The sequence below is a fragment of the Pristis pectinata genome, chromosome 13 (genome assembly GCF_009764475.1).
Source record: "Pristis pectinata isolate sPriPec2 chromosome 13, sPriPec2.1.pri, whole genome shotgun sequence".
Lineage (NCBI taxonomy): Eukaryota > Metazoa > Chordata > Chondrichthyes > Rhinopristiformes > Pristidae > Pristis > Pristis pectinata.
In genome coordinates this window covers 3,058,772-3,085,123 of record NC_067417.1, presented here as the reverse complement: position 1 = coordinate 3,085,123, position 26,352 = coordinate 3,058,772, and the positions used below count along the sequence as shown (strand labels likewise).

The window sequence follows — 26,352 nt, the reverse complement described above, 5'->3', positions numbered from 1 at the left end:
AGAGCCAAGGAGATACATAGAGCCTAATGGCATACTACCAAGACAACAATCTTTCCCTCAATGTTAGCAAAACAAAAGAGTTGGTCATTGACTTCAGGAAGTGGAGTACACACCCCTGGAGGTATCAATGGTGCTGAGGTGGAGATGGTTGAGTGCTTCATGTTCCTAGGTGTAAACATCACTAACAGCTTGTCCTGATCCAACCACAGACGCTATGGCCAAGAAAGTTCACCAGCACCTCTACTTCCTCAGGAGGCTAAGGAAATACAGCATGTCACCGTTGACCCTCACCAATTTTTATAGATGCACCGCAGAAAGCATCCTATCCAGATGCATCACAGCTTGGTATGGCATCTGCTCTGTCCAAGACCACAAGAAGTTGCAGAGAGATGTGGACTCAGCTCAGTCCATCATGAGAACCAGCCTCCTCTCTACTGATTCTGCCTACACTTCCCGCTGCCTTGGAAAAGCAGCCAACATAATCAAATATCCTTCCCTTGCCAGTCATCCTCTCTTCTCTCACCTTTCATCGGGCACAAGATACAAAATCTTGAAAATGTGCACCACTCGGTTCTATTCCACTGTTATAAGACTATTGAATGGATCCCCTATATGATAAAGATGAACTCTTGATCTCTAAATCTGGTTGAACTTTATTGTCTACCTGCACTGAACCTTCTCTGTAAATGTAACACTATTCTGCATTCTGTTATTGCTTTTCCTTTTGTACTACCTCGATGTACTTATGTTTTAGAATGATCTGTATGAATAGCATGCAAAACAAACATTTTCACTTTATCTTGGTACATGTGACAATAATAAACCAATTACCTATTACACCATTGCTAATTACCAATTAAGTCCTGATGAAGGGTCTTGGACCGAAATGTTGACTGTCCATTTCCCTCCATAGATGCTGCCTGACCTGCTGAATTCCTCCAGCATTTTTTGTGTGTTGCTACCAATTATCATATGACAATGTGAGAATACCATGTGACAATAAACTCAGATGAATAAGTGAACATCTGGCCAAAACTTTAAACATCCATTTTGGGATGGGATACTGCAGAGACATCTGTTCTTCATGAATGGTATCCCAGCAGAGAGTATAGGGTATGATAAATGGGGTAGAACAAATAGGGCAAAATCAACCAAGGCTTTTTGATGCTGAATTTTGATGTGTATTTGCACTCTTTTACTAATGGATATAACATCAATCTCATGACTGGATTTTAATTACTGTGTTTCCTCTTATAATTGTGGTGGAGTTGAATAATTGTATTGAAATCTGGTTAGTAACAGTAATAGGGAGTAATGATTGTGGTACTATTCCCAGACAAAGTTTTATTATTGACAATATACTCACATGAAATCTCTGCCACTTAACATTTTATTTAATAGGGCATGTGTTGCTCCCCTAATAAGCTGGTAGGTAATCATACTTGGTGATGCAATAACATCTTATTCAAAGCCGAGGATCCCAGGTGTGAATACTGACATGTAGACCAATTTTTCTGTTTCAGACGTTGAGAAATTAGTTTTAGTGTCCCTTTTGAACTTAGTGTTCTGAGGACAGAGATGTGCAAGGGCTCCTAATCCTAATTTCTATTTTGTAACCATTCTGAAACAGTATGCTTGTGGATGCTATAGGAGGAAAGCAAAGAAAACAGAACTAATCAGCAATTCCTCCCTTGGCAAAACAGCATGCTGGCATGACCTGCCCATGCTCATCTTTGAAGAATGGGCATGGGTGAGATTCCAGAGGCTTTCTTCTGCTCCAGGAACGTTACTCAATTAAATACAAGCTATTTTATGAGAGATGAGGGAAATTTAGCAATAAATAAATTCAACAAAAACTCTTGGCATGACATATTTACTCTTCAGAAACATGCAAACTCACTGTCTTTGTAATTCTAAATAACTTGGATATCATGTTTGTAAATCTTGAGGCGAGTGACGAGAACCGTAGCCCCATTATAGTTACAGGGTTGCTGTTGAAATGCTGCAGAGCTCATTATTGGATGAAAGAAGTTTTCAAATATTGTGTAAATACTTCGCCAGGTACATCTGGGTAACTTACCACATCTGTCAGTGCAGTGCCCAATAGCAAGAATAACGGCCAGTTTGCTACTCATGTCAAGATCATTCTGTGATAATAGCGCAACAAGTTTGGGTACAACTGAGTATTCTGACAAGCGTGAAGCCAAAGAAGCTATCAAAAGATAATGATATCAGACATCACTTTTTCCTGTTAAAAAAATTCACTGTGATATTACATCAGCAAAAATTACGGAATGGGAACACAATTATAAGAAAATGGTACAACAAAAATTGTAATTTCAGTTAACCATAAATAAAAGGGAGAATTACAAACTTTTTTTGGTGGTTTTGGACCAGTGCACTGCATTCCCTACTCATCATCACTCCTTATCTATGATTCTCCACACAGCAAAGTCCTAGTGGGCAGACTGAAGTGACCAAAGACTGCAAAAAAAAAGCCAAAGCCATATAGAACTTGTCTAGTTGGATTTCTGGTCTATCTTGTTTTCATCAATATCAGCCTGAACACCAGTTTGGGTACTGTATTGAGCTTCAGCACCCCTTGGCTAGAAAAGGTAAAATTAGCCATAGTTTATCCTGCTGGTTGTTTGTTGACAACAGTGTTGAATTGTAGATATTATGTCAGGGCAAGATCCGCTCTGCAGGTAATTCAATAGTTCCAACAATGTCCAAGCTCATATCTGAACTAAATCTGGAAAGGCAGAGTAGAATTAGCCCTTCACCACTCGAGAAAACATCTGCATTATAGAGAGCATGTATGCTCTGTCCAGCTTATTAACAATTTAAATTTGCATTATGTTAACTAGCCATGTTTGAAGTAGCAAATTAGCCAGATATTACTCACAGTATGCTGCTCAGGCACAAATAACTGCATTCAAGAGTAAGAAAATAATTTGTGTTTTTATAAAATGGTTTTTGTTACCAATCAACCAAAACAGCTCCTGCTCATAAGAGCAAAACGTTGGAACAAAAAACTACAGATGCTGGAAATCTAAAACACAAACAGAAAATGCTGGAAGCACTCAGCAGGTCAAGCAACAGCAAAAGGGAGAGAAACAGAATTAAAATAGATTTGCAGTGAGAGGTAGAAGATTTAGAGGGAATCTGAGGGGGAATTTTTTCACAAAGAGAGGGGTTAGAATCTGGAATGCGCTGCCTGAGGAGGTGGTGGAGGGAGACAACATTTAAGGGCATCTAGATAAGCACTTGAATTGTCAAGGTATAGAAGGCTATGCAGGTAAATGGGATTAGTATTGATGGGTGCAACAATCGCACTGGATGTGGTGAGTCGAAGGGCCTGCACGATTCTATGACTCTCTTTAAGGTCAAGGATTCTTCATCAAACTGGAAAAATGAGAAAACAAATATGTTTTAAGTTGCCTTTTGAAAATTCAAATATACCAATGCACTAGTTCTCCCTGACCTATTCTAACAGTTACATCCTTGGGAAACTCCAATATATTTGTCAAAGATGATTTCTCTATCATAAATCCATGTTGGCTTTGCCTAATTCCCTTGTTATCTTTTAAGTGTCCTTTAATAGACTAGTATTTTCCCTACTACTGATACTAGGCTAACCAATCTGTAGTTCCTGTTTATTCCTCCTTTTTTAAATAGTGGGATTATGTTTGCCTCCCACCAATCTGCATGAACCATTCCATAATCTAAAATTCTGGAAGATGTCAAACAATATATTCATTATTTCCACACTTTTCCTGTACGATCGGTTTGTAAGACAAGCTTTTCACTGTATCTCGGTACAAGTGACAATAATAAACCAATACCAATACTTCTTTTAGTACTCTGATAGATGCAGGGCCTGAGGATGCATCAGCTTTCAGTCCCATTAATTTCTCTAGCACACTTTTTTTTACCTAATACTAATTCCAATTAATTCCTCCTCCTGGGAAATTATTTGTGTTCCCATACTTGGTTGGAACCAAAGGATTTGTTTAATTGCTCTCCCATTTCTTTGTTCCCATTAGAAATTCTCCTGTTTCTGATTGTAAGGAACCTACACTTGTTTTCACTAATCCTATTTTCACATACTAGTAGAAGTTCTGCAGTCCACTTTTATGTTCCTTGAAAGTTTCCTCTCATTCTCTATTTTTGCTCTCATAATCAAATTCCATTTTGCCTAATTCTAAATGGCTCCCAATCCTCAGGCTTGCTACTTTTTCTGGCAACTTTGTATGAGTGTTTTCTGGATCTAATATTACCCTTAACTTCTTTTGTTAGCTTTTGATATCAAAATAGATTGGTTAGAAAATTAAAGGAAGCAAAAAAATTGAGAGAAATAGGTTAATAAATGCCTTTCATGTCAGTATGTGAGATGTATTTTGATAAAATAATAGTAATTATCCTCTAAGTGGATGCAGATTGAATACTGTTGAAGGCCAGAGGGATTTGGGGAAGGATTGTGGGGAGGGAACCACAGGTTCACAGGATATTAAAGGCAGTAGTTCAGGGTAACCAGCTGTTCAAATGAAGGCTAATGAGATTCTAATATTGATTTTTGGGCCTGACACCACAGGAGGGATAGTAAAGCTCTCTGAGGGGAGAACACTGATCCAGGGGAGCTGCCTGGTGTGATAAAATACAAATAGAGAAGGCTTGAAAGATGTGAATTATTTTTATAACAATGTAGTTATTAATATTGTTTTATAAATCATAAAAGGATAGAGTAAAGTAGAAAGAAGCAGACTATTTCCAGCAAATGAAGTAGTTAGAATAGGATCTATCATACAATTTGAGGAGGTTGTTTCACAGTCTCTCCCAATTAATGGAGTCAGCAGCTTTGGTTAGGTTAAAAAAGGTCAAATATAGTGGCTCCCTGCAGTGTTCTTGAAGTTGTTGTGTGGCAAAGATCATGCCACAGGCTATAGTGCCTCTGGATGGACCACACTGTGATGCTGGGAGCAGCTCCTTGGCCATTAGGATGAAGTATTATTTTCCCTTTGGCAGACAGTAGGGACACCTTTCTGCAGTTGCTGTAGTCAGATATTCTTGAATGTGGTTATGATTATAGTATGCCCTGCTATACACTTCTCTTCCCAGATATGGACGATGAGGCTGTGAATTCATGACTGAAGCCCTTCACCACCAAATTTTATGATTTCAGCACGTATACTATACTTTTGAGGGCTTGTTATTTTTGAGTGGGGATATAGTTCCCCAACTTCTTGTCAGTCAGGAGTGGTGGCAAGGTTTGCCTGGAGATACTCCTGTGGGATGGAGTCAAGGACAGAGTAACAATTGAAGAGGTGTATAAAGTGATCCTCTCTGCAAACGTTGATTCCCTCTCAAACCTGCTCCTGACCCTCTGTGGACTGGGGCCTTGGGTGTTGGAGCCACTGGTTCTTACAGCAATGGACAACTCGTGCATATCATGACTATTAGCATGTTGGTATTGGTTTATTATTGTCACTTGTACCGAGGCACAGTGAAACACTTGTCTTGCATATAGTTCATACAGATCAATTCATTACACAGTGCATTGAAGTAGTACAGGGTAAGATTATAGAGTATAGAACATTACAGTACAGGCCCTTCAGCCCACAATGTTGTGCCGACATTTTATTCTGCTCTAAAATCTATCTAACCCTTCCCTCCCACATAGACCCACATTTCTCTATCATTCATGTGTATCTAAGAGTCTCTTAAATGTCTCTAATGTATCTGCCTTCACAACATCTGCTGGCAGTGCATCCATGCACCCACCACTGTGTAAACAACTTACCCCTGACATCCCCCTTATATCTTCCTCCAATCACCTTAAAATTATGTCCCTTTGTGTTAGCCATTGTCGCACTGGGAAAAAGTCTCTGACTGTCCACTCGATCTATGCCTCATCATCTTGTACACCTCTATCAAGTCACCTCTCATCCTCCTTCTCTCCAGAGAAAAGCACTAGCTCACTCAACCTAGCCTCATAAGACATGCTCTCCAATCCAGGCAGCATCCTGGTAAATCTCCTCTGCACCCTCTCTAAAGCTTCCACATCCTTCCTATAATGAGGCGACCAGAAATGAACACAATACTCCAAGTGAGGTCTAACCAGAGTTCTATAGAGCTGCAACATCACCTCGCAGCTCTTGAACTCAATACTCTGACTGATGAAGGCCAACACACTATACGCCTCTTAACAACCCTATCGACCTGCGTGGCAACCTTGAGGGATCTATGGACGTGGACCCCAAGATCCCTCTGTTCCTCCACATTGCTAAGAGTCCTGCCATTAACCTTGTATTCTGCCTTCAAATTCGATCTCCTGAAGTGTATCACTTCACACTTATCCGGGTTGAACTCCATCTGCCACTTCTCAGCTCAGCTCTGCATCCTATCAATATCCTGTTGTAATCTACAGCAATCTTCTACACTATTGACAACACCTCCAACCTTTGTATCATCAGCAAACTTACTAACCCACCCTTCCGTAACCTCATCCAAGTCATTGATAAAAATCACAAAGATCAGGGGTCCCAGAACAGATCCCTGTGGAACACCACTGGTCACCGACCTCCAGGCAGAATACGCTCCATCCACAACCACCCTCTGTCTTCTATGGGTGAGCCAATTCTGAATCCACACAGCCAAGTTTCCCTGGATCACAAGCCTCCTGACTTTCTGAATAAGACTTCCATGAGGAACCTTATCAAATGCCTCACTAAAATCCACGAACACCACATCCACTGCTCTACCTTCATCAATGTGCTTTGTCACATCCTCAAAGAATTCAATCAGGCTCGTGAGGCACGACCTGCCCCTCACAAAGCCATGTTGACTGTCCCTAATCAGCCTATGCTTCTCCAAATGCCCATAAATCCTGTCTCTAAGAAACTTCTCCAGTAATGTGCCCACCACTGTAGTAAGACTCACTGGTCTGTAATTCCCAGGGTTATCCCTACTCCCTTTCTTAAACAAAGGAACAACATTTGCCACCCTAATCATCTGGCACTACTCCTGTGGCCATTGAGGACACAAAAATCATTGCCAAAGGTGCAGCAATCTGTTCCCTCGCTTCCCATAATAACCTTGGATATATCCTGACCAGCCCCGGTGACTTATCTATCCTAACGTTTTTCAAAAGTTCCAACACATCCTCTTTCCTCACGTCGACATGCCCTAGCATATCAGCCTGTTGTACACCATTCTCACAAATGTCAAGGTCTCTCTCTCTGGTGAATACTGAAGCAAAGTATTCACTAAGGACCTCCCCTACCTCTTCCGACTCCAGGCACATTTCCTCTTTTATCCCTAATCGGTCCTACCCTCACTCTAGTCATCCTCCTATTCTTCACATACGTGTAGAACGCCTTGGGGTTTTCCTTGATTCTACTCGCCAAGGGCTTCTCATGCCCCCTTCTAGCTCTCCTAAGTCCATTCTTAAGCCCCCTCCTGGCTACATTGTAACTCTTCAGAGCCCTGTCTGATCCATGCTTTCTAAACCTCAGGAAAGCTTCTTTCTTCCTCTTGACAAGATATTCTACATCTCTTGTCAACCACGGTTCCTTCACTCGACCATCCTTACTGTGCCTCAATGGGCAAACCTATCCAGAACCCCATGCAAGTATTCCTTAAACAACCTCCACATTTCTGCTGTGCACTTCCCCAAGAGCATCTGTACCCAATTTACACTCCCAAGTTCCTGCCTAATAACATCATAACAGAATACAGAGTAAAGTGTTACAGCTACAGGTAGTCAATAAGGTGCAAGTTCAAGGTCAATGTCAAGAGTCCATCTCATCATATAAAGGAACTGTTCAAGTCTTATCACAATGGGATAGAAGCTGGCCTTGAGCCTGGTGGTACGTGCCCTCAGGCTGCTGTATCTTCTGCCTGAAGGGAGAGGGGAGAAGAGTGAATGACCTGGGTGGGTGGGGTCTTTGATTATGCTGGCTGCTTCACCAAGGCAGCGAGAGGTATAGACAGAGTCCATGGAGGGGAGGCTTGTTTCTGTGATGTGCTGGGCTGTGTTCACAACTCTCTGCAGTTTCTTGCGGTCCAGGGCAGAGTAATTGCCATACCAAACTGTGATGCATCCAGATAGGATGGTTTCTATGGGGCATCAATAAAAGTTGATGAGTTTCAAAGAGGACATGCCAAATTTCTTTAACCTCCTGAGGAAGTAGAGGAACTGGTGAGCTTTCTTGGCCATGGTGTCTATGTGGTTGGACCAGGACAGGCTGTTGGTGATGTTCACTCCCAGGAACTTGAAGCTCTCAACCCTCTCAACCTCAGCACCACTGCTGCAGACAGGTGCACGTACACCGCCCCCTTTCCTGAAGTTAGTGACCAGCTCTTTTGTTTTGCTGACATTGAGGGAAAGGTTGTTGTCATGAAACCATGTCACTAAGCTCTCTACCTTCTTCCTGTACTCTGACTCTTCGTTATTTGAGATATAGCCTACTATGGTCGTATCATCTGCAAACTTGTAGATGGAGGTAGAGCAGAATCTGGTCACGCAGTCATGAGTATATAGGGAGTAGAGGGCTGAGGATGCAGCCTTGTGGGGCACCAGTGTTGAGAATAATTGTGCTGGAGGTGTTGCTGCCTATCCTCACTGATTGCGGTCTGTTGATCAGAAAGTCAAGGGTCCAGTTGCAGAGGGCAGTGTTGAGTCCCAGGCATTGGAGTGATGATGAATAATGAGTTTGCTTGGAATTATAGTATTGAAGGTGGAGCTATAGTCAATAAACAATAGTCTAACATAGGTGTCTTTACTGTCCAGATGCTTCAGAGATGAGTGTAGGGCCAGGGAAATGGCATCCACTGTAGACCTGTTTCGGCGGTACGCGAATTTGTGTGGGTCGATGTTGTCTGGGAGGCTGGAGTTAACGCGTGCCATGACCAGCCTCTCGAGGCACTTCATGATGGTGGACGTCAGAGCCACCGGTCGGTTGTCATGTTGCTGAGCCTCTGCACGCTCTCCATCCACCAACTTTATTTTAGGTCCCAGGTTTTTCTGCTGCCTTCAGGAGCTGCAAAGATGTTTCATTTCCCTTGTGGAAAGGTGGCACTTCCAATCTAGGAATGCCTTAAGTTTGCAGTTAATTAGCTCGGTCACCTGGTCATCCTCATAAGAGTTGTAGAGTTATACAGCATAGAAACAGGCCCTTCAGCCCAACTTGACATCAAATCAGTCCTCCTTCGGCTTGTTAAAGAAGTCATGAGTTTCTTCACACATGTCCATCACGGTGGACTTGAGGGCAGTCCATAAGCTGTGGACATTTTGTGGGTCCTGCAGGTTGGGAACTAAAAGCTGTACACAAGGCATTGCCCAAGAGCCAGCTTCATCTGCTCCTTGATCTATTTGTGACAATGTTTCCATTGATGCTAATGTTTTGAGCCAAGCAGATGGAGATATATTCTTGCAGGTGCCAGTGCCGTAACTGGTATGTTTAGGTGTGCGGCGGGGAGCTGGAGTCGGGGTCATGGTTAGATTTTGGCTGAAGTTTGGCGAGGGGACGTAATTTTAAGGTGATTGGAGGAAGATATAAGGGGGATGTCAGGGGTAATTTTTTTACACAGAGAGTGGTGGGTGCGTGGAACGCACTGCCGACAGAGGTTATGGGGGCAGATACACTAGGGACATTTAAGAGACTCTTAGATAGACCAATGAATGATAGAGAAATGGAGGGCTATGTGAGAGGGAAGGGTTAGCTAGATCTTAGAGCAGGCTAAAATGTCGGCACAACATTGTGGGCTGAAGGGCCTGTACTGTGCTGTAATGTTCCATGTGCTAAGTTGAAGACCAGCAAATTTAAGTGTGCATCTGGAGCTTGGAATGAGGAACAAGGTTTGGTGCAAACTCTGTATTACGTTATGGTGGGCACTCAGGAGCGTTCTGGAGAAGATGACGCTGCTCACATCCCTTCTCAAAGACACTCTCACATATCAAGTGTGTCAATGGATTCTTGCTGATTATTGATCCCATTTCCAACCTACCAACACTTCACTGCTACCAACTCCATACATACACCAAACAGGCTGTGGTCAGCCAACTCAGACCAAGAATCCAAACAGGGACTTTCTGTCTGTCCTGCACAGCTCTACTCACTTTCTTTGCCACAGAGTCCCCTAGGCAACTCTACTTTCTAAAGTTGCAAATAAATATGTCTTTAATAAATCTTAGAGATCAAAATTATCAATTTACTTACAATTTTCTGAAATGCAGGAATCCAGTGTTTTTATCACAGATACTACCAACTCCCTGTTAGAGTGATGTGTTAGAGATTCATCTGCCAAGCTCACAACAGTCTGAGCAAGAGTATCCAGGCCACCAACTTTACAAAAGTAGTTCTGTGCATATGCTTAAGGGAAAATTAAAGAAATGTTAAATGTACATGTAGTATAGTAATTTGCTTTCTGCAAATTCACCCGTGAAAGAGTAGCCTTCAGATCAGCAGCATAAGATTTCAATTTCGTTATCTGTTCAGTGAATTCACAAATCACTTGCCTGTGAGATTTCAGATTTCTACAATTTACAGCCCAATTAATGCAAATCCTGGATCAAACCACGCCCACATTCATAGGGATAGATGTAACTTATGGGAAATGCAGAATGAAGTACTTGTAATTAATGTGTACTTTGACAGCTAAAATGTCTCCTGATCATAATATCTGGCAGATTACTTTATAAATTTTTACCTTGATAAATTGGGTTTCATTATTTCTCCCGTTATACACAGGAGACTGGAGCAAAGACCTATAATGCTGGGTCTGCATTTTTCTGAGACATCAACCAGACAAGAGATTCTATGAATCAATAAAAAATGACATCAACATTCCTAATGTTATTTTCTTTAGATTCAGCCTCACAGACACCAGAAAACAAAGGTAGAGATTGAGGCTGCAATCAGCTACATCAGTTTAGAGGATACAAGCAAGGGTTATTAAAATCACTGGATCCGTGGAAAGGTTTTGACAACAGCCAAAAGGCTCAATGCCAGGTGACCTTTCAAACAAAATTACACAAGCTGCATTCCGCAGTAAAATCATCTAGCCATTCATGAACATGTACAGGTGAAGGCCTGGGCACACAAATGAACCGCTGGAAAAATTGGCCCCTCTTATTCTTTATGTATTATGCCTCATTATAAATATGCAGATATCATGCAGCCAAATACTTACAATTGTTGGCAACTGGAGTCCAATAAATGCACAAATGGGCCGGATTATTTCTTGCCTGATGCATTTTTGCAGGCATTCATTTGCAAATGGAAAGGCTGTCGTACACAGTCTCTGGTTCTCTTCTGCAACAGTGACACAAGGGTCAGTGCAAGTGACATTGTAGAAAACAACAAGCTAATTTGACAATATTCAGATTGCTTTTTAACCCTGTTCTCTCCCTTCCCCCTCTCCTGGGATGATGACTCGTAATGGTACAGGTTTCACCTGCTTAGACTGCCCTCTGGTGCTTTTTTCTGTTCAGCCTAGATACTGCAAAATGGCAGGACACTCCTTTGCAACAGACATCATTATGGAGTCGATTCTGTTTTCAGCCAATGAGCAGCCACTCACTTTGTATGGAAGAATTTACTTAATAAACAACTGGCACTGGGAACCCTGCTTAATTTTTTTTTCTCTTTCATTAGCTGAGTGCTACTGAGGCTAATCTAATGGTTTACTACTACCCTGAGTCACAGCAACTGACCCCAAGCAGCTTCGTGTTTTAATTCTTCCCTGCCATGGCTTGTTAAAATGAAACAATTGCTTAGCAGATTTATCCCTTAATATGTTTGTCAGTGCATTCTTAGTGGAGAAACTTCTCTTCACATCAAGTAAAAATGTTTATAGTTAAATGCATTGAGCAATTCCTACTTAAAGCAAATCATTCTAGCAGTTTCAATAAAATCAAACTATGTTGCCTTTGACCCAAGAGGTTAGTCAAGGTATGGGTGTGCTATGCAGGCAAACAAAGCCCCAAGTTTGAATCCTCTTGTGTGCCATTAACTAATGATAGCCAGGAACTACCATTGTCCCCAGCACCCTGAGGTCGACAGGGGCAAAAGTATATCAGGATTACTCCTACTGAACATTAGCTAATGACTGCCAAATGAAAATGCACATTTTATCACTTAGTTCTGGTCGTGAATGTACTTTCAAGTAACCTGCCTACAATCACTAGCTAGGAACACACCTGAAGAATGATCATACTTAAATAATGTATCAGTCACTCTGGAGAATTTAGAACCAGCAATATGTGATGAAATACAATGGCAAAGCGATCTTCTTTACAATAGGAAATAAAACAACTGAAATGAAGTTCCTCTTTAATCATTATACAAATATCGTGAGGAAAAAATTTCAATATAACAGAACCACAGCAAATCTGAAGGCAAAGTTTAAATACCATTCTGTGGATTGTTGACACAAGCACAGAGAGTACTTCCAATGGATGACCACAACTCGTAGTAATGACCAATATTTTCATGTATGGATTGCTTGTCCGACATAGGGAAACTAGTTCTGGTGAAAGTTAAAAAAGAAAGTCAAAATGTAAACCTATGCTAAACTGTTACTTTCCAGTGTCTTTTCCTAAACTTTGGATAATTTTCATCTTCACTGATCATGCAATAACTGATTAACTGAATCAATGGTAAAACATGCAAGTCATTCAAGTATGGGATAGGTGGGCAATGTGCTCTTCCAAATGGGGAAGGTGAAACTTACACTCACGGAATTCAGTGTAAAACAGTAGCTGAGTCTGCATCACACTTGCTGCTGAGTCAGGAAGTTGTGGGTTCATAATCCTCTTTAGCACAAATCTAGGCTGACACTCCAGTGCTGTATTGAGGGATTACAGTATGTTGGATGTGCTATATCTTGGCTGAACAAATCATGGGGCCCCTCCCTGCCTGTACTCTCACATGAATATAAAAGAACCTGTAACATTATTTCAAAGAAGAGCAGAGTAGCTATCTCTATGACCTAGCAAATATTGCAACACTAAAAAATAGGTTATCTTGTTGTTATCACATTGCTGTTTACAAGTGCTTGGTCTGCACAAACTGGCTCTGGGATTCCTATAACATTATAGTGACTAAACTTCATAAAATTCTTCAATTGGGAGTAAAATACTATTTCCTGAGGTCATCAAAGGTTAGAAAAGTTACAATTGTTGTCGCTTCCCTCAATTAATTGCCAAAAAATGTTCAAATTGAAGATTTTTGTTTCCTAACATAAAAGGCAACATTAGTTAGGGATTGGAATTGGTTTATTATTGTCACTTGTAGAAAAAAATAAAGAGTGTTTAAGGTCCGTAAATTTTATCAGAAGTATTCACGTGATATTGTGGTGAATAATCTCATATCATTGATTAGGACTATTTGCTAACCAACTTTCTCCCTCTCTTGGTAGCACCTGGTTTCTTGATGGGGTACAAGTTTGCAGCTCAAGGAATAGCATCTCCACCTTGCATCTAGGTAATTACAGCCCTCGATCTCAACACTGAAATCAACAATTTCAGATAATCAGCCTTTCCAGATTATATTAGAACTACCCAATGCCGTTGTAAGGTCATCAATCTTTCCACAGCTGCTGCCTCACTTCTTGGTTATTTCCAGCATTCTTTTTATTTCATATTTATAACAATTGTTGTGTTCTATATTTCAGAATCACAGCAATTCTTTTCTCTCTTCTGTTGTCCTTCATCTCACTCTATTTACATTTCCTCCAGACAAAGTCAGCTGCAATTAACCAGCCTTCACCACTCTCTGAGTGACACCAACACCATCTGTGCAATTCAGTTTAATGGCACAACTACCCAGTTGTAGATGCGTAACAGCAGTCAATTGTATTGGTCTAATATCCATGCAGTAGTGGTCACAGTGTAGCAATTAACATCATAACCTAGGGAAGAATTTCCCTCCTTAATCTGGAACTCATACCATCACCATTATCCCTGCTAAATTGAGCTGACCCAGCACAGACCTGGGTTTCAAAGTGTCCAGTCAGTCTGGTTCATTAATTAACTCTAGGCAAGTGTCTTCCAGTATAACCTATAAATCCCAGGCAACTCAATCCTATTTCACATTTATATTGCTATCTGCTCTCCTACTTGAATTTTGCAGGTGTAGAAATTTGGAAAGAATTGTTTTGTTGCCTCTTTGATCAATACATCCTATATCTAAACACCAGTGATGACCACTAGTATTAATGATTTGAAAATATGCAAATAAAAAAAAAGATGCATTTAACTTTTATATTCTGGTCCTGTTCCATGACACAGAGAGGTCCAATTTAATGCAGGTTAAGTATTAAGTGGTTTGCTTTCTTATTATTCATTCAGATATATGGACTTTGGCAGGCCGAGCCAGCATTTAATTGCCCATTTCTAGTTGCCCTTGAGAAGGTGATGATGAGTTGCCTTCTTGAATTGTGAGGTGTAGTCCTTGAGGTGTGGGTATACCCACAATATTGTTAGGGAGAAGGTTATAGGATTTTGACCCAGCAACAGTGAAGGAACTGCAATATATTTCCAAGTCAGGATGGTGTGTGGCTTGGAAGGCAATTTCCAGGTGGTGGAGTGCTACCCTTGTCCTTCTCGCTAGAAGAGGTTGTGTGTTTTGGAAGGTGTTGTCCTAAGGAGTCTTGGTGATGTTACGGACTCAGTGAAAGTCCTTTAAGATAGAGAGTGTGTGTGTATGTGTGTGTGGGGCGTGCTTACGTCAATAGAAGATAAAGGACGTAATGACGTTGTTGAAGAAGTCAGAAGGAGAGAGAGAGAGAGAGAGAGAGAAGGGAGAGACACCAGCCTGCTAGTTTTCTCTATCGATGGATGAGAAACAATAACTGTGTTTGCCACAGAAATCCATGTATGGAAGTTGGAAGTAATCCGGTGGAGTTCACTTGTTGCTGACCTGTAGAAGGAAACAGGTATTTGTGTGTGGACGACCACGGTTCGGATGCTTTTCGGGGTGAGGAAGTCACTACCGAGTAAACACTGAAGTGTCGTTTGGGTTCCATCATGGAACATTTGGATTTTGTATTTACTCTCTCTATGTTCTCTACATCTACGTCTTATCTTCTGACAACGGTGGTTGTTGAAGAAGCCCTTGCTCATGTTTCACCTTATGGCTTGCGGAACTGAACTTTAAGAACCATTCCGGAACTGGGAGTTTGGGACTTTGTCACACACACACACGACGAGTTTAGTTTTGGGGTTAACGTTCGAGGTTTAACATTTTTGAATTCTAACATACTAACATTTTTACTTTTATTTTACGTATTATCATAAGTAGTAATTAATAAAATAGTTTTTAACACTGAATCATGCTCAGTGTGTTTCTTTTGTTGCTGATTCGTGACAGTGAGTAGCTGCAATGCATCCTGTAGATGGTACAAACTGCTGCTACTGTGTGTTGATGGTGGAGTGAGTAAATGGTTGTGGATAGTGTGCCTATCAGGCAGGCTGCTATGTCCTGTATGGTAGTGAGCTTCTTGAGTGTTGGTGAAGCTGTATTCATCCAGGCAAGTGGAGTCCTAACTTGAGCCTTGTAGACTTTGGGGAATTAGGAGGCGAGTTACTCGCCACAGGATTCCTAGCCTCTGATCTGCTCTTGTAGCCACATTGTATATATGGCTACTCCAATTCAATTTCTGGTCAATGATAATCTCCAGGAGATTGATAGAGGGGGATTCAGTGACGTTAATGTCATTGGATGTCAGGTAGTGATAGCTGGATTTTTTCATGTTAGATATCACCACTGCTTGGCACTTGTGTGGCACAAATGTTACTTGCCACCTATTAATCCAGGCCTGGATACTGTCCAGGTCTTGCTGTATTTGGATGTGGACTGCTTCATTATCTGAGGAGTCAAGAATGGTGCAAAACATTGTGCAATCATTAGCCAATATCCCTACTTCTGACCTTACAATTGAAGGAAGGTTATTGATGAAGCAGCTGATGGTTGGGCTCAGGATACTATCCTGCAGATGCCTTGTGGCTGAGATGAATGACCTCCAACCACTATAACCATCTTCCTTTGTGCTAGGTTTTCCCCTGATTCCCACTGACTCCAGTTTAGCCAGGGCTCCCTGAAACTATACTTGATCAAATGCTGCCTTGATGACGAGGGAAGTTACTCTCACTTCACCTCTGGAGTCAGCTCTTTATTCCACGTTTGAACAAAAGCTGTAATGAGGTCAGGAACTGAGTGACTTTGGCAGAACCCAACTGAGCTTCCGTGAGCAGGTTGTCGCCAAGTAAGTGCCACTTGATAGCATTATCGATTACCCCTTTCCTCACTTTGCTGATGATTGAGAGTGGACCAATGGAGCAGTAATTGGCTGGGTTGGATTTGCCTTCCTTGTGAACAGGACATACCAGAGCAACTGTCCACTTTGTCAGTTAGATGCCACAGTTGTAACTGTACTGGAACAGCTTGCCCAAGAGCACGGCAAGTTTCTGGAGCATGTCTTCAGTACTATTGTTGGAATGTTGTCAGGGTCCATAGCCTTGCTGTATCCCAAATTCTTTAGCCGTTTCTCAATATCATGTGGAGTGAATCAAACTTGCTGAATACTGGTGTCTATCATGCTGGGGACCACTGGAAGAAGCCAAGATGGATTATCCACTTGGCACTTCTGGCAGAAGATTCTTGCAAATGCTTTAGTTTCCTATTTTGCACTGATGTGCTGGGCTCTCCTATCATTGAGAATGGGGATATTTGTGGAGATAAATAAGATAAATTGGTTTATTGTTGTCACATGTACCGAGGTACAGTGAAAAACTTTGTTTTCATGCCATCCATACAGATCATTTTATCATATCAGTGCATTGAGGTAGTACAAGGGAAAATAACAGAATGCGGAATAAAGAGTTACAATTACATGGAAAGTGCAGTGCAGGCAGACAATAAGGTACAAAGCCTTAATGAGGTAGATTGTGAGGTCAAGAGCCCATCTTATAGCACTAGGGGACCATTCAGTAGTCTTATAACAGCGGGATAGAAGCTGTCCTTGAGCCTGGTGGTACGTGCTTTCAGGCTTTTGTATCTTTTGCCCAATGGAGAAGAGAGAATGTCTGGGGTGGGTGGGATTTTGATTATGTTGGCTGTTTTACCGAGGCAGCGAGAAGTGTGGGAGTCCATGGAGGAGAGGCTGGTTTCCATGATGTACTGAGCTGTGTCAACAACTGTCTGCAGTTTCCTGAGGGCTCGGGCAGAGCAATTGCCATACCAAGCTGTGGTGCATCCGGATAGGGTGCTCTCTATGAAGCATCTATAAAAACTGGGTGAGGGTCAAAGGGGGCATGCCAAATTTCTTTAGCCTCCTGACGAAGTAGAGGTGCTGGTACGTTTTCTTGGCCGTGGCGTTGACATGGTTGGACCAGGACAGGTTGTTGGTGAAGTTCACTCCTAGGAACCTGAAGATCTCACCCTCTTGACCTCAGCACCATTGATGTAAACAGAACGTGTGCATTACTCCCCCTTCCTGAAGTCAATGACCAGCTCTTTTGTTTTCCTGACGTTGAGGGAAAGGTTGTTGTCATGACACCATGCCACTAGGCTCTCTATCTCCTTCCTGTACTCCGACTCATTGTTATTTGAGATTCGGTCCACTACGGTGGTGTCATCTGCAAACTTGTAGATGGAGTTAAAGCAGATCTGGCCACACAGTCATGAGTGTATAGGGAGTAGAGTTAGGGGCTAAGGACACAGACTTGTGGGGCACTACTGTTGAGGATAATTGTGGCAGAGGTGTTGCTGCCTATCCTCACTGATAGCGGTCTTTTGGTCAGGAAGACAGAATCAGAATTATTATCACTGACTTACATGATGCAAAATTTGTTGTTTTGTGACAGCAGTAAAATTACTTACTATGAATTACAAAAATATAGTGCAAAACAGGGAATAATAACAAGATAGTGTTTATGGGCTCATGGACTGTTCAGAAATCTGATGGCAGAGGGGAAGAAGCTGTTTCTGAATCGTTGAGTGTGGGGTCTTCAGGCTCCTGTATCTTCTCCCCGATGGTAGTCATGAGAAGAATGTATGTCCCGGATGGTGAGGGTCCTTAGTGATGGATGCTGCCTTCTTGAGGCACCACCTCTTGAAGATGTCCTCAATAGTGGGGAGGGTTATGCCCATGATGGAGCTGGCTGAGTCTAAAACCCTCTGCAGCCTCTTGCAATCCTGTGCATTGGAGCCTCCATACCAGGGTGGTGATGCAACCAGTCAGAATGCTCTTCACTGTACATCTATTGAAATTTATAAGAGTGTTTGGTGACATACCGAATCTCCTCAAACTCTTAACTAAATAGAGCCACTGGCATGCCTTCTTTGCGACTGCATCAATGTGTTAGGCCCAGGATAGATCCACCGAGATGTTGATGCCCAGGATCTTGAAGTTGCTCACCCTATCCACCACTGACTCCTCAATGAAGATGGTGTTTTCCTCTGATTTTCTCTTCCTGAAGTCCACAATCAATTCTTTGGTCTTGCTGATGTTGCATGTGAGGTGGTTGTTGCGACACCACTCAACCAGCTGATCTATCTCACTCCTGTCCATCCTCTTGTCGTATCGAAGACTCTACCAACAACAGTGGTCCTCCTTCTCCAGTGAGTTGTTTAATTGTCCCCCATTATTCACTACTGAATATGGGAGGAAATGCCAGAGCGTAGATCTGTGGGATCTAAGGTTGTGGGATTACTTAGCTCTGTCTATTGCATGCTATTTATGTTGTTTGGCTTGTAGTAGTCCTGTCTTGTAGCTTCACTAGGTTGATCCCTCATTCTGAGGTATGCCTGCTGCTGCTCCTGGCATGCCCTCCTGCACTCTTTACTGACCAGGGTTGATCACCTGGTGTGATGGAGATGGTAGAGTGGGGGTTATGCCAGACCATGAGGCTGCAGATTGTGATTGAGTACAACTCTGCTGCTGCTGATGGCCCACACCACCTCATGGGTGCCCAGTCCTAGTTGCTAGATTTGTTGCAGTTGACCCCATTTAGCATGGTGATAGTGCCACATGACACAATGAAGTGTATTTTCGATGTGAAGACTGGATTTCGTCTCTATAGAGACTGCATGGTGGTCACTCCTGCCAATATTATCATGGACAGATGAATCTATGACAGGTAAATTGGTAGGGGCTTCAGAATAGCATTGTCAGGACTCCTTCTACAATCTTGTGTTGAATCTGATATTGCCACTTTCTACATAGCATTCCCCATTGGTGAGAAACGAGGTTACACTGTTTTCACCATCCCAATAGCTCTGAAAGGGATACACCACAATACAAACAGCATTTCTTCCAGCTACTGGGGAATGTTGCTTCTCACTAACTGATGCTGTAATGATGGAAGAGTACTCCAAGGTAGTGAGAGGTACCTGAACAGGCTAGTGAAGAAGAGTGCCCACAGAAGGAATTTCTTTGTGCATGGGACTACCAAGGACCTCCAGGACAGGAATTGCCAGGGAGGCCTCTGTAAGAACAATAATGTAATGTCTGAATGCCTGCACTTTAGGAAAGCATGTGACAGAGGCAAATGAGCACACACACAATGCCTCCATCTACGGGCTAAAGAAAAATTAGATTAAGTCTCCTCTCCTTCAGCAGAGTTTGGCTGACAACCCTAATGAAGCAGTACGTAGCAGCCTGGAATGATACAAGGGCTAGGAAGCTAAGTCTAATGATGACCCTGACTGCAATGTACAAACCAGTCCAGACATACAAGCTATTTGACACTATAGCTAGTCAGAGTTATCAGTGAGGACAAAGAATCCAATTTGGGTATTGCCCTTTAAATAGCGTGGTTTCAGGGAAAACTATTAAGAGATGGTTAGTATATGTGAAAGTAAAAGCAATTTTTTTAAAAACAGTAATATTGAAAATCTCACTACAGTAGAGTTTTGTATGTTGCATTACCAAAGGCATAATTTGGGAGTTTTACATTGGGAAAACAGCGCTAGAGAGAACAAAAATCCTACCCACAAACTGCTCTACTCTCAGTTAACTTGATTTTCATCTACAAAGTATTGTTTTATTTGATTTGTGGAAAGGCACATAGGATTACTGGCTGTATAAAAGGAGCATTCATTTGAAAAGCAAGATCTTTATATATGCTAGACCTTTGCATTTCACTGGTTAAGCCTCAGCTGGAGTAATAAAAACAGAGTAGTACAGCACAGAAACAGGCTCTTAAGCCCACCACATCCATGCCAACTCTTTTTGCCCATCTGCACTAACCCCATCTGCTGAATTAGGGCCATATCATTCTATACCCTGCCTATTTAAGTGTCTGTCCAAATGCCTTTTAAACATTGTAATTGTATCTGATTCCATCACTCCTCTGCAAACAAGCTCCAGACATCAACTACTGTCTGTGTAAAAAAAACCTACCCTTAAGATCCCCTTTACACCTCCTACCTCTCACCTTACACCCATGCCCTCTTGTTTTTGATACCCCTAGCATGGGAAAAAGATTTGACTATCTACCCTATCTATGCCTCTCATTATCTTTTATATTTCTATCAGGTCACTCCTTTGCTCCAGGGGAAACAAGCCCAACCTATCCTCATAACTAAAGTCCTCCAATCCAAGCAACATCCTAGTGAATCTCCTCTGCACTCTCCCTAGCATAATCACATCCGTCATATAGTGTGACAACGAGAACTGCACACAATATTCCAAATGTGGTCTAACCAGCATTTTGTAAAGTTGCGACATAATATTCCAACCCTTATGTTCTATGCCTCGACCTACGAAGGCAAGCATGCCATATGTCACCTTCACCACCCTATCCACCTTGGACCCCTAGATATCTCTGTTCATCAACATTCTTTAGTGCCCTACCATTTACTGTATATGTCTAATCCCTATTTGACCTCCCAACATCCATCACCATGTACTTGTCAAGATTAAGTTCCATCTGCCAATGCTTCGCCCAACTTTCCATCTGATCTATATCCTGATATAGCCTCAGACAACCTTCCTCGCTGTCCACAGCACCACCTATTTTCCTGTCATCTGCAAACATACTAATCATTCCTCATATCCAAGTTGTTAATATATAGCACAAACAGCAAAGATTCCAGCACTGATCCATGTGGCACAGACTTCCAATCAGAAAAACATTCTTGCACTACTACCCTCTGCCTCCTATCAACAAGGCAACTTTGGATCCAATTAGCCGGCTTGTCTTGGATCCCATGTGCCTTAACCTTTTGGACCAGCCTAGCATGAGGGTCCTTGTCAAACGCCTCATTAAAGTCCATATAGTCAACATCTACTGCCCTGCCTTCATCAATCTCCTTGGTTACCTCTTAAAAATCTCAGTTAAATTAGTGAGACATTATTTCCCCCTCACAGAGCCAAAGGCTCTCTCTAATCAGTTCCTGTCTTTCCAAATGAACATTAATCCTGTCCCTTAGAATTATCTCCAATAATTTCCTTATCAATAATGCAACATTTACCAGCCTGTAGTTATCTGGCTTATCCCCGCTGCCCCACTTAAATGAAGGAACAACATTAGCTATCATCCTCTCTTCTGATACTTCATCTGTGGCTAACAAAGATGCAAAGGATGAGCTAGGGCCTCAGCAATCTCTTTTGTTTCCCATAGCATTCTGGAGTACATCTCAACTGGCCCTGGGGATTTATCTACCCTTATGTGTTCCAAGACATCTAACACTATCACCTTCTTAATACAATGATCCAGACAACCAACATAACCCTCCTTGAACTCACTATAATCCACATCCTGCTTGGTGAATAAAGGTGTGAAGCATTCATTTAGGACCTCACCTATATCCCCTGGCTCCACATATAGACTACACTTTTGGTCCCTAAGGGGACCCACTCTTTCCTAGCTACTCTCTTGTTCCTAATATACTTAAAGAATGAGTTTAATCCAGCTGCTATATTTTAGTAAGAATAGTAACCTTTCCAAATGACCTTGGACAGGGTATAGGTAAGGTTTATCAGGATGATACCTACATTGACAAACTTCAGTTATATGGAAATATTGGATAATCTAGGATAGTTTTCTTTGGAGCAAATGTTACGAATATACTTGATAAAGTAAGTAGGGGCTAACTGCTTCCTCTAGCAAATAGGTTGGTCACCAGACAGTAAAAGACCCTAGAAAAAAAACTAGTTTTGTATACAGCACTTTTCAGGACATACTTCTGTAATGTGAGGAACATGGCAGGTCAATCTATGCACAACAAGCTCTGGGGTAATGACCAGATAATCTGCTTTAGTAAAGAACTGGATTTTGCTGAACTAGGGCTGCAGCCTGGAATCGGTGCCCGCAGGCCTCACATGACTGCATTTAGCCAGTACTTGACTGGATTCAGACAGCCAATCTCACTAGCACCCTTGAGTCAAACGTCAAACGATTAGACCCTGGGCAGCAGGATGCAGAAATCTTGTGCAAGAATGTCCCTGACAGGCTCTGAGAGAAGGCAGAGGTCTGTCACGGAGTTTGGCAGTCTTGACACTTAGAGGCATTATAAACAATTAAAAGTGAACTTAATTCAAAGTCAAAAATTATTACAGATATTTTAAAACAGTTGAAAATTAATTCAAAAACACATAGAAAAACATTAAACTACAGCAAGTAATTTGAAACAAAATCATCCCATTGCAGACCTAGAATCTGTAATGATATCAGTGGTATCTCTGATCCTATGCCAGATTTGACCGCAAGACTGGACCCCAACTTTAGACTCCTTTAGGAGTCCAGCAATTCAACGCCACAACCTCCACCCCTCCGCCCCCCCACCACCCCAGCATATGAGCATCAGTGTGAACTGAGACCCGCCTCAAGTCTCTGGAATGGGCACTAAAACCAATAACATTCTGACTCGGGGCAAATGAGCCACAGTTGGCAACTAACACCCAAGAGGGAAAATGAGCAAAAACATTCACAGACTGTTAACATCTGGAGTTCACGTGCTGGAAGTGGATTCCATGGGAACTTTCAAAAGGCAATTGGACACATACCTGAGAGTACTAATTTGCAAGGTTATGGGAAAATGCTGGGGCATGGATGTAAATTGTAAATCTCAGGATATCACTGGCCAAAAGAGCTAATTTTGGTATCATACAATTATAGGCTCTCTATGCTTTTAACACATACATTGCCTTTCTTACAGTATTCAAAATTTAGGTTTTGCATTAATTAATACAATGAAACAATCCTGGGGTTCTGAAGGCATTAAGGTAGCAGTATGTTTATCAACAGAGAAGCTGATCCATGAAGACTTGGGAGGAGCCTAGTCCTTTGTCAGTCTGCTATAGGCAAGTGTCAGGGGCACAGTAATTGACCTTAAAATCTTATACAAAAAAAAATTGATCAGAACTCCTGCCCTTGATCCTTATCCAACAATTCATTTGGGTGGTTGAATGAGGAAGACAATTGAGTACAGAGTACAAGTCTTGTTAAGGTGGCACCTATAGCTGAAGAACCCACTGATCATTTCTATCAGGGGACACATTCAGGCATTTATGCAAAGTTCTAGAATAATTGGTCCCTGTGGACCTAAGCTCTATTTAGGAGTCAATAATTCAGGAAGAGAAATTACTAAGTGATGTATACATCTTTTTACCCTAATTACAACCATAGCTACAAAATCATAAGGAAATCAATACATGATGAATAAGCAGCTGAAAACGTTCTATTTTTCTATAAACAGAAAATTGTTGGTGGGACTCCGAAAGATATTGCAGCTTACCTTGACCTGGTCCTCACTCAGCAACTATATCTACAAACTCAGGATGCTGGATTAGAGGGCATGTGCTATAAGGAGAGGTTGGACAAGCTTGGGTTGTTTTCTCTGGAGCATCAGAGGCTCAAAGGAGATCTGACAAAAGTTTATAAGATTATTATAGACATAGATAGATAGTATCTTTTTCCCAGGGTTGAAATGTATAATACTAGAGGACATGCATTTAAGGTGAGGGGGTTAAGTTTAAATGAGATGTGTGGGGCAGGTTTTTTCTTTTTTACACAGAGGGTGGTGGGTGCCTGGAATGCATTTTCCGGGGTAGCAGTGGACTCAGGTAGATAGAGGCTCTTAGAGAGGCACATGGATGTGCAGAGAGTGGAAGGATATAGACCTTGTGTAGGCAGAAGGGATTAGTTTAGTTAGGCATTTAATTACTCGTTTAATTAGTTCGGCACAACATCGTGGGCCGAACGGCCTGTTCCTGTGTTGTTCTATGTTTTATGTAACTCAGCAGAAGGGCATCATTGAACATTTATCCCTTTCCAAACTGATTTTACTGTTACCTAATCTCAAATGTCATGCCCTTACAGCCACCCTGCCAAGATCAGATTGAGGATCCAAGCTTAAGGCAGTTTCTCAACTAGTTTTTTCAAAGTAGTGTGTAATTTAGCCAAGTCACAGCAAATTTATTTAACTGCCCATTTTCAAGCTTCACCTCTATAATTATGTATCTGGACCCACCCAAAAATGAAATAGATTTCAATGAAGAATATCCTTCCATACATTAACAGTTTAGATGTATTTAAATTGCACTGCATAGTACTTTTGCCACCTTTAATTAAAGAAAATCTAATTAAGGCATGATTCCAAATAAACAAGTTGAGAGAGTGAATTAGACACCAGTTACATACACAGTATTGAACACCACACAATGTTATAAATGATAAGAATAAAGCTGATCTTAGATAAAAACAAAAAGCACTGTATTTTCCATTAACAATTATGTTTGACAAAGCATCTATACCTTTCTCTCTGCCCAGGTGCTGTTTGATTTGCTGTATGTTTCCAACGTTTTCTGTTTTTAATATAAGTGGTGGTACACACTGGAGCATAACAGGATATATGCCAAAAATCCTGTTTCCTGGGATTGAAGAGCTTAGAACTAACGGTTTAGTCTCAAGAGAGAGGATTTGATATGGTAGGACAGAGATGAAAACAAATTTCTTCACTCAGAGGGTTGTAAATATCTGCTCCTGTCACTGCTTAACAATTAATATATTCTTTGTTAAGATCTTGAATAGACTTTCGGATGTTGAAGAGTTTAAGGAAAATGGAAGGTGGCATTGAAGTAAATCAGCCATGTTTTTAGAGAATGGGGGATAATGTTTTGGCATGGATAGAGGATTGGTTAACCAACAGAAAGCAGAGAGTTGGGATAAATGGAAATTTCTCTGGTTGGCAATCAGCGGTGAGTAGACTGCCGCAGGGGTCGGTGCTGAGTCCGCAACTGTTCATGATATACATTAATGATTTGGAAGAGGGGACCGAGTGTGAAGTATCTAAGTTTGCTGATGACACCAAATTGGGTGGAAAGGCAAATTGTGTAGAGGACGTGGAGAGTCTGCAGAGAGATATTGATAGGTTAAGTGAGTGGGCAAGGGTCTGGCTGATGGAGTACAATGTTGGTAAATGCGAGGTCATCCACTGTGGAAGGAAAAATAGAAGATCAGATTATTTAAATGGTGAAAGATTGCAGCATGCTGTTGTCCAGAGGGACTTGGGAGGGTTTGCAAGTGCAACAGATTATCAAGAAGGCAAATAGAACGTTGGCCTTCACTGCTAGAGGGATTGAATTTAAGAGCAGGCAGGCTATGCTGCAGCTGCACAGGGTACTGCCGTGGCCACACCTGGAGTACTGCATGCAGTTCTGGTTTCCTTACTTGAGAAAAGATACACCGGCTTTTGAGGCTTCTACAGAGAAGGTTCACCAATTTGATTCTGGAGATGAGGGGGTTAGCCTATGAGGAGAGATTAAGTCGCCTGGGACTATACGCTGGAATTCAGAAGAATGAGAGGGGATATTAAAGAAACATGTAAAATTATGAAAGGGATAGATAAGATAGAGGCAGGAAGGTTGTTTCCACTGGTAGGTGAGACTAGAACTAGGGGACATAGCCTCAAGATTTGGGGGAGTAGATTTAGGATGGAGATAAAGAGGAACTGCTTTTCCCAGAGAGTAGTTAATCTGTGGAATTGTCTGCCCAGGAGAGCAGTAGAGGTTACCTCATTAAATATATTTAAGACACAGTTAGATAGATTTTTGCATTGTAGGGGAATTAAGGATTTTGGGGAAAAGGCAGGTAGATCAGGTGGAGCTGGTCAGATCAACCATGATCTTAATGAATGGCGGAAGCAGGCTCAACAGGCCAGTTGGCCTAATTCTGCTCCTATTTCTTATGTAGGTCATGCTAGAATTGTATAAAACACTAGTTAGGCCACAGTTAAAATACTCCAGTTCTTGTCACCACACTACAAGAGGAGGTAATAGCACTAGAAAGGTGCAAAGACTTATAAAGATATTGTCAGTTTTGGTGAGAGGCTAGCCAGGCTG

At 41.7% G+C, this 26,352-nt stretch overlaps 1 protein-coding gene across 1 annotated transcript in view; it reads right to left on the bottom strand.

Moving 5' to 3' along the window:
* Nucleotides 1-26,352, bottom strand: part of terb1 (telomere repeat binding bouquet formation protein 1) — a 112,826-nt gene that overhangs the window by 58,658 nt on the left and 27,816 nt on the right. Inside the window, exons 6-9 of the mRNA XM_052028679.1 lie at nt 12,416-12,531; nt 11,194-11,315; nt 10,221-10,362; nt 2,081-2,212 (exon numbers count right to left, since the gene is read on the bottom strand). Coding sequence (XP_051884639.1) covers nt 2,081-2,212; nt 10,221-10,362; nt 11,194-11,315; nt 12,416-12,531 — 512 coding nt within the window. The remainder of the gene's footprint in view (nt 1-2,080; nt 2,213-10,220; nt 10,363-11,193; nt 11,316-12,415; nt 12,532-26,352) is intronic.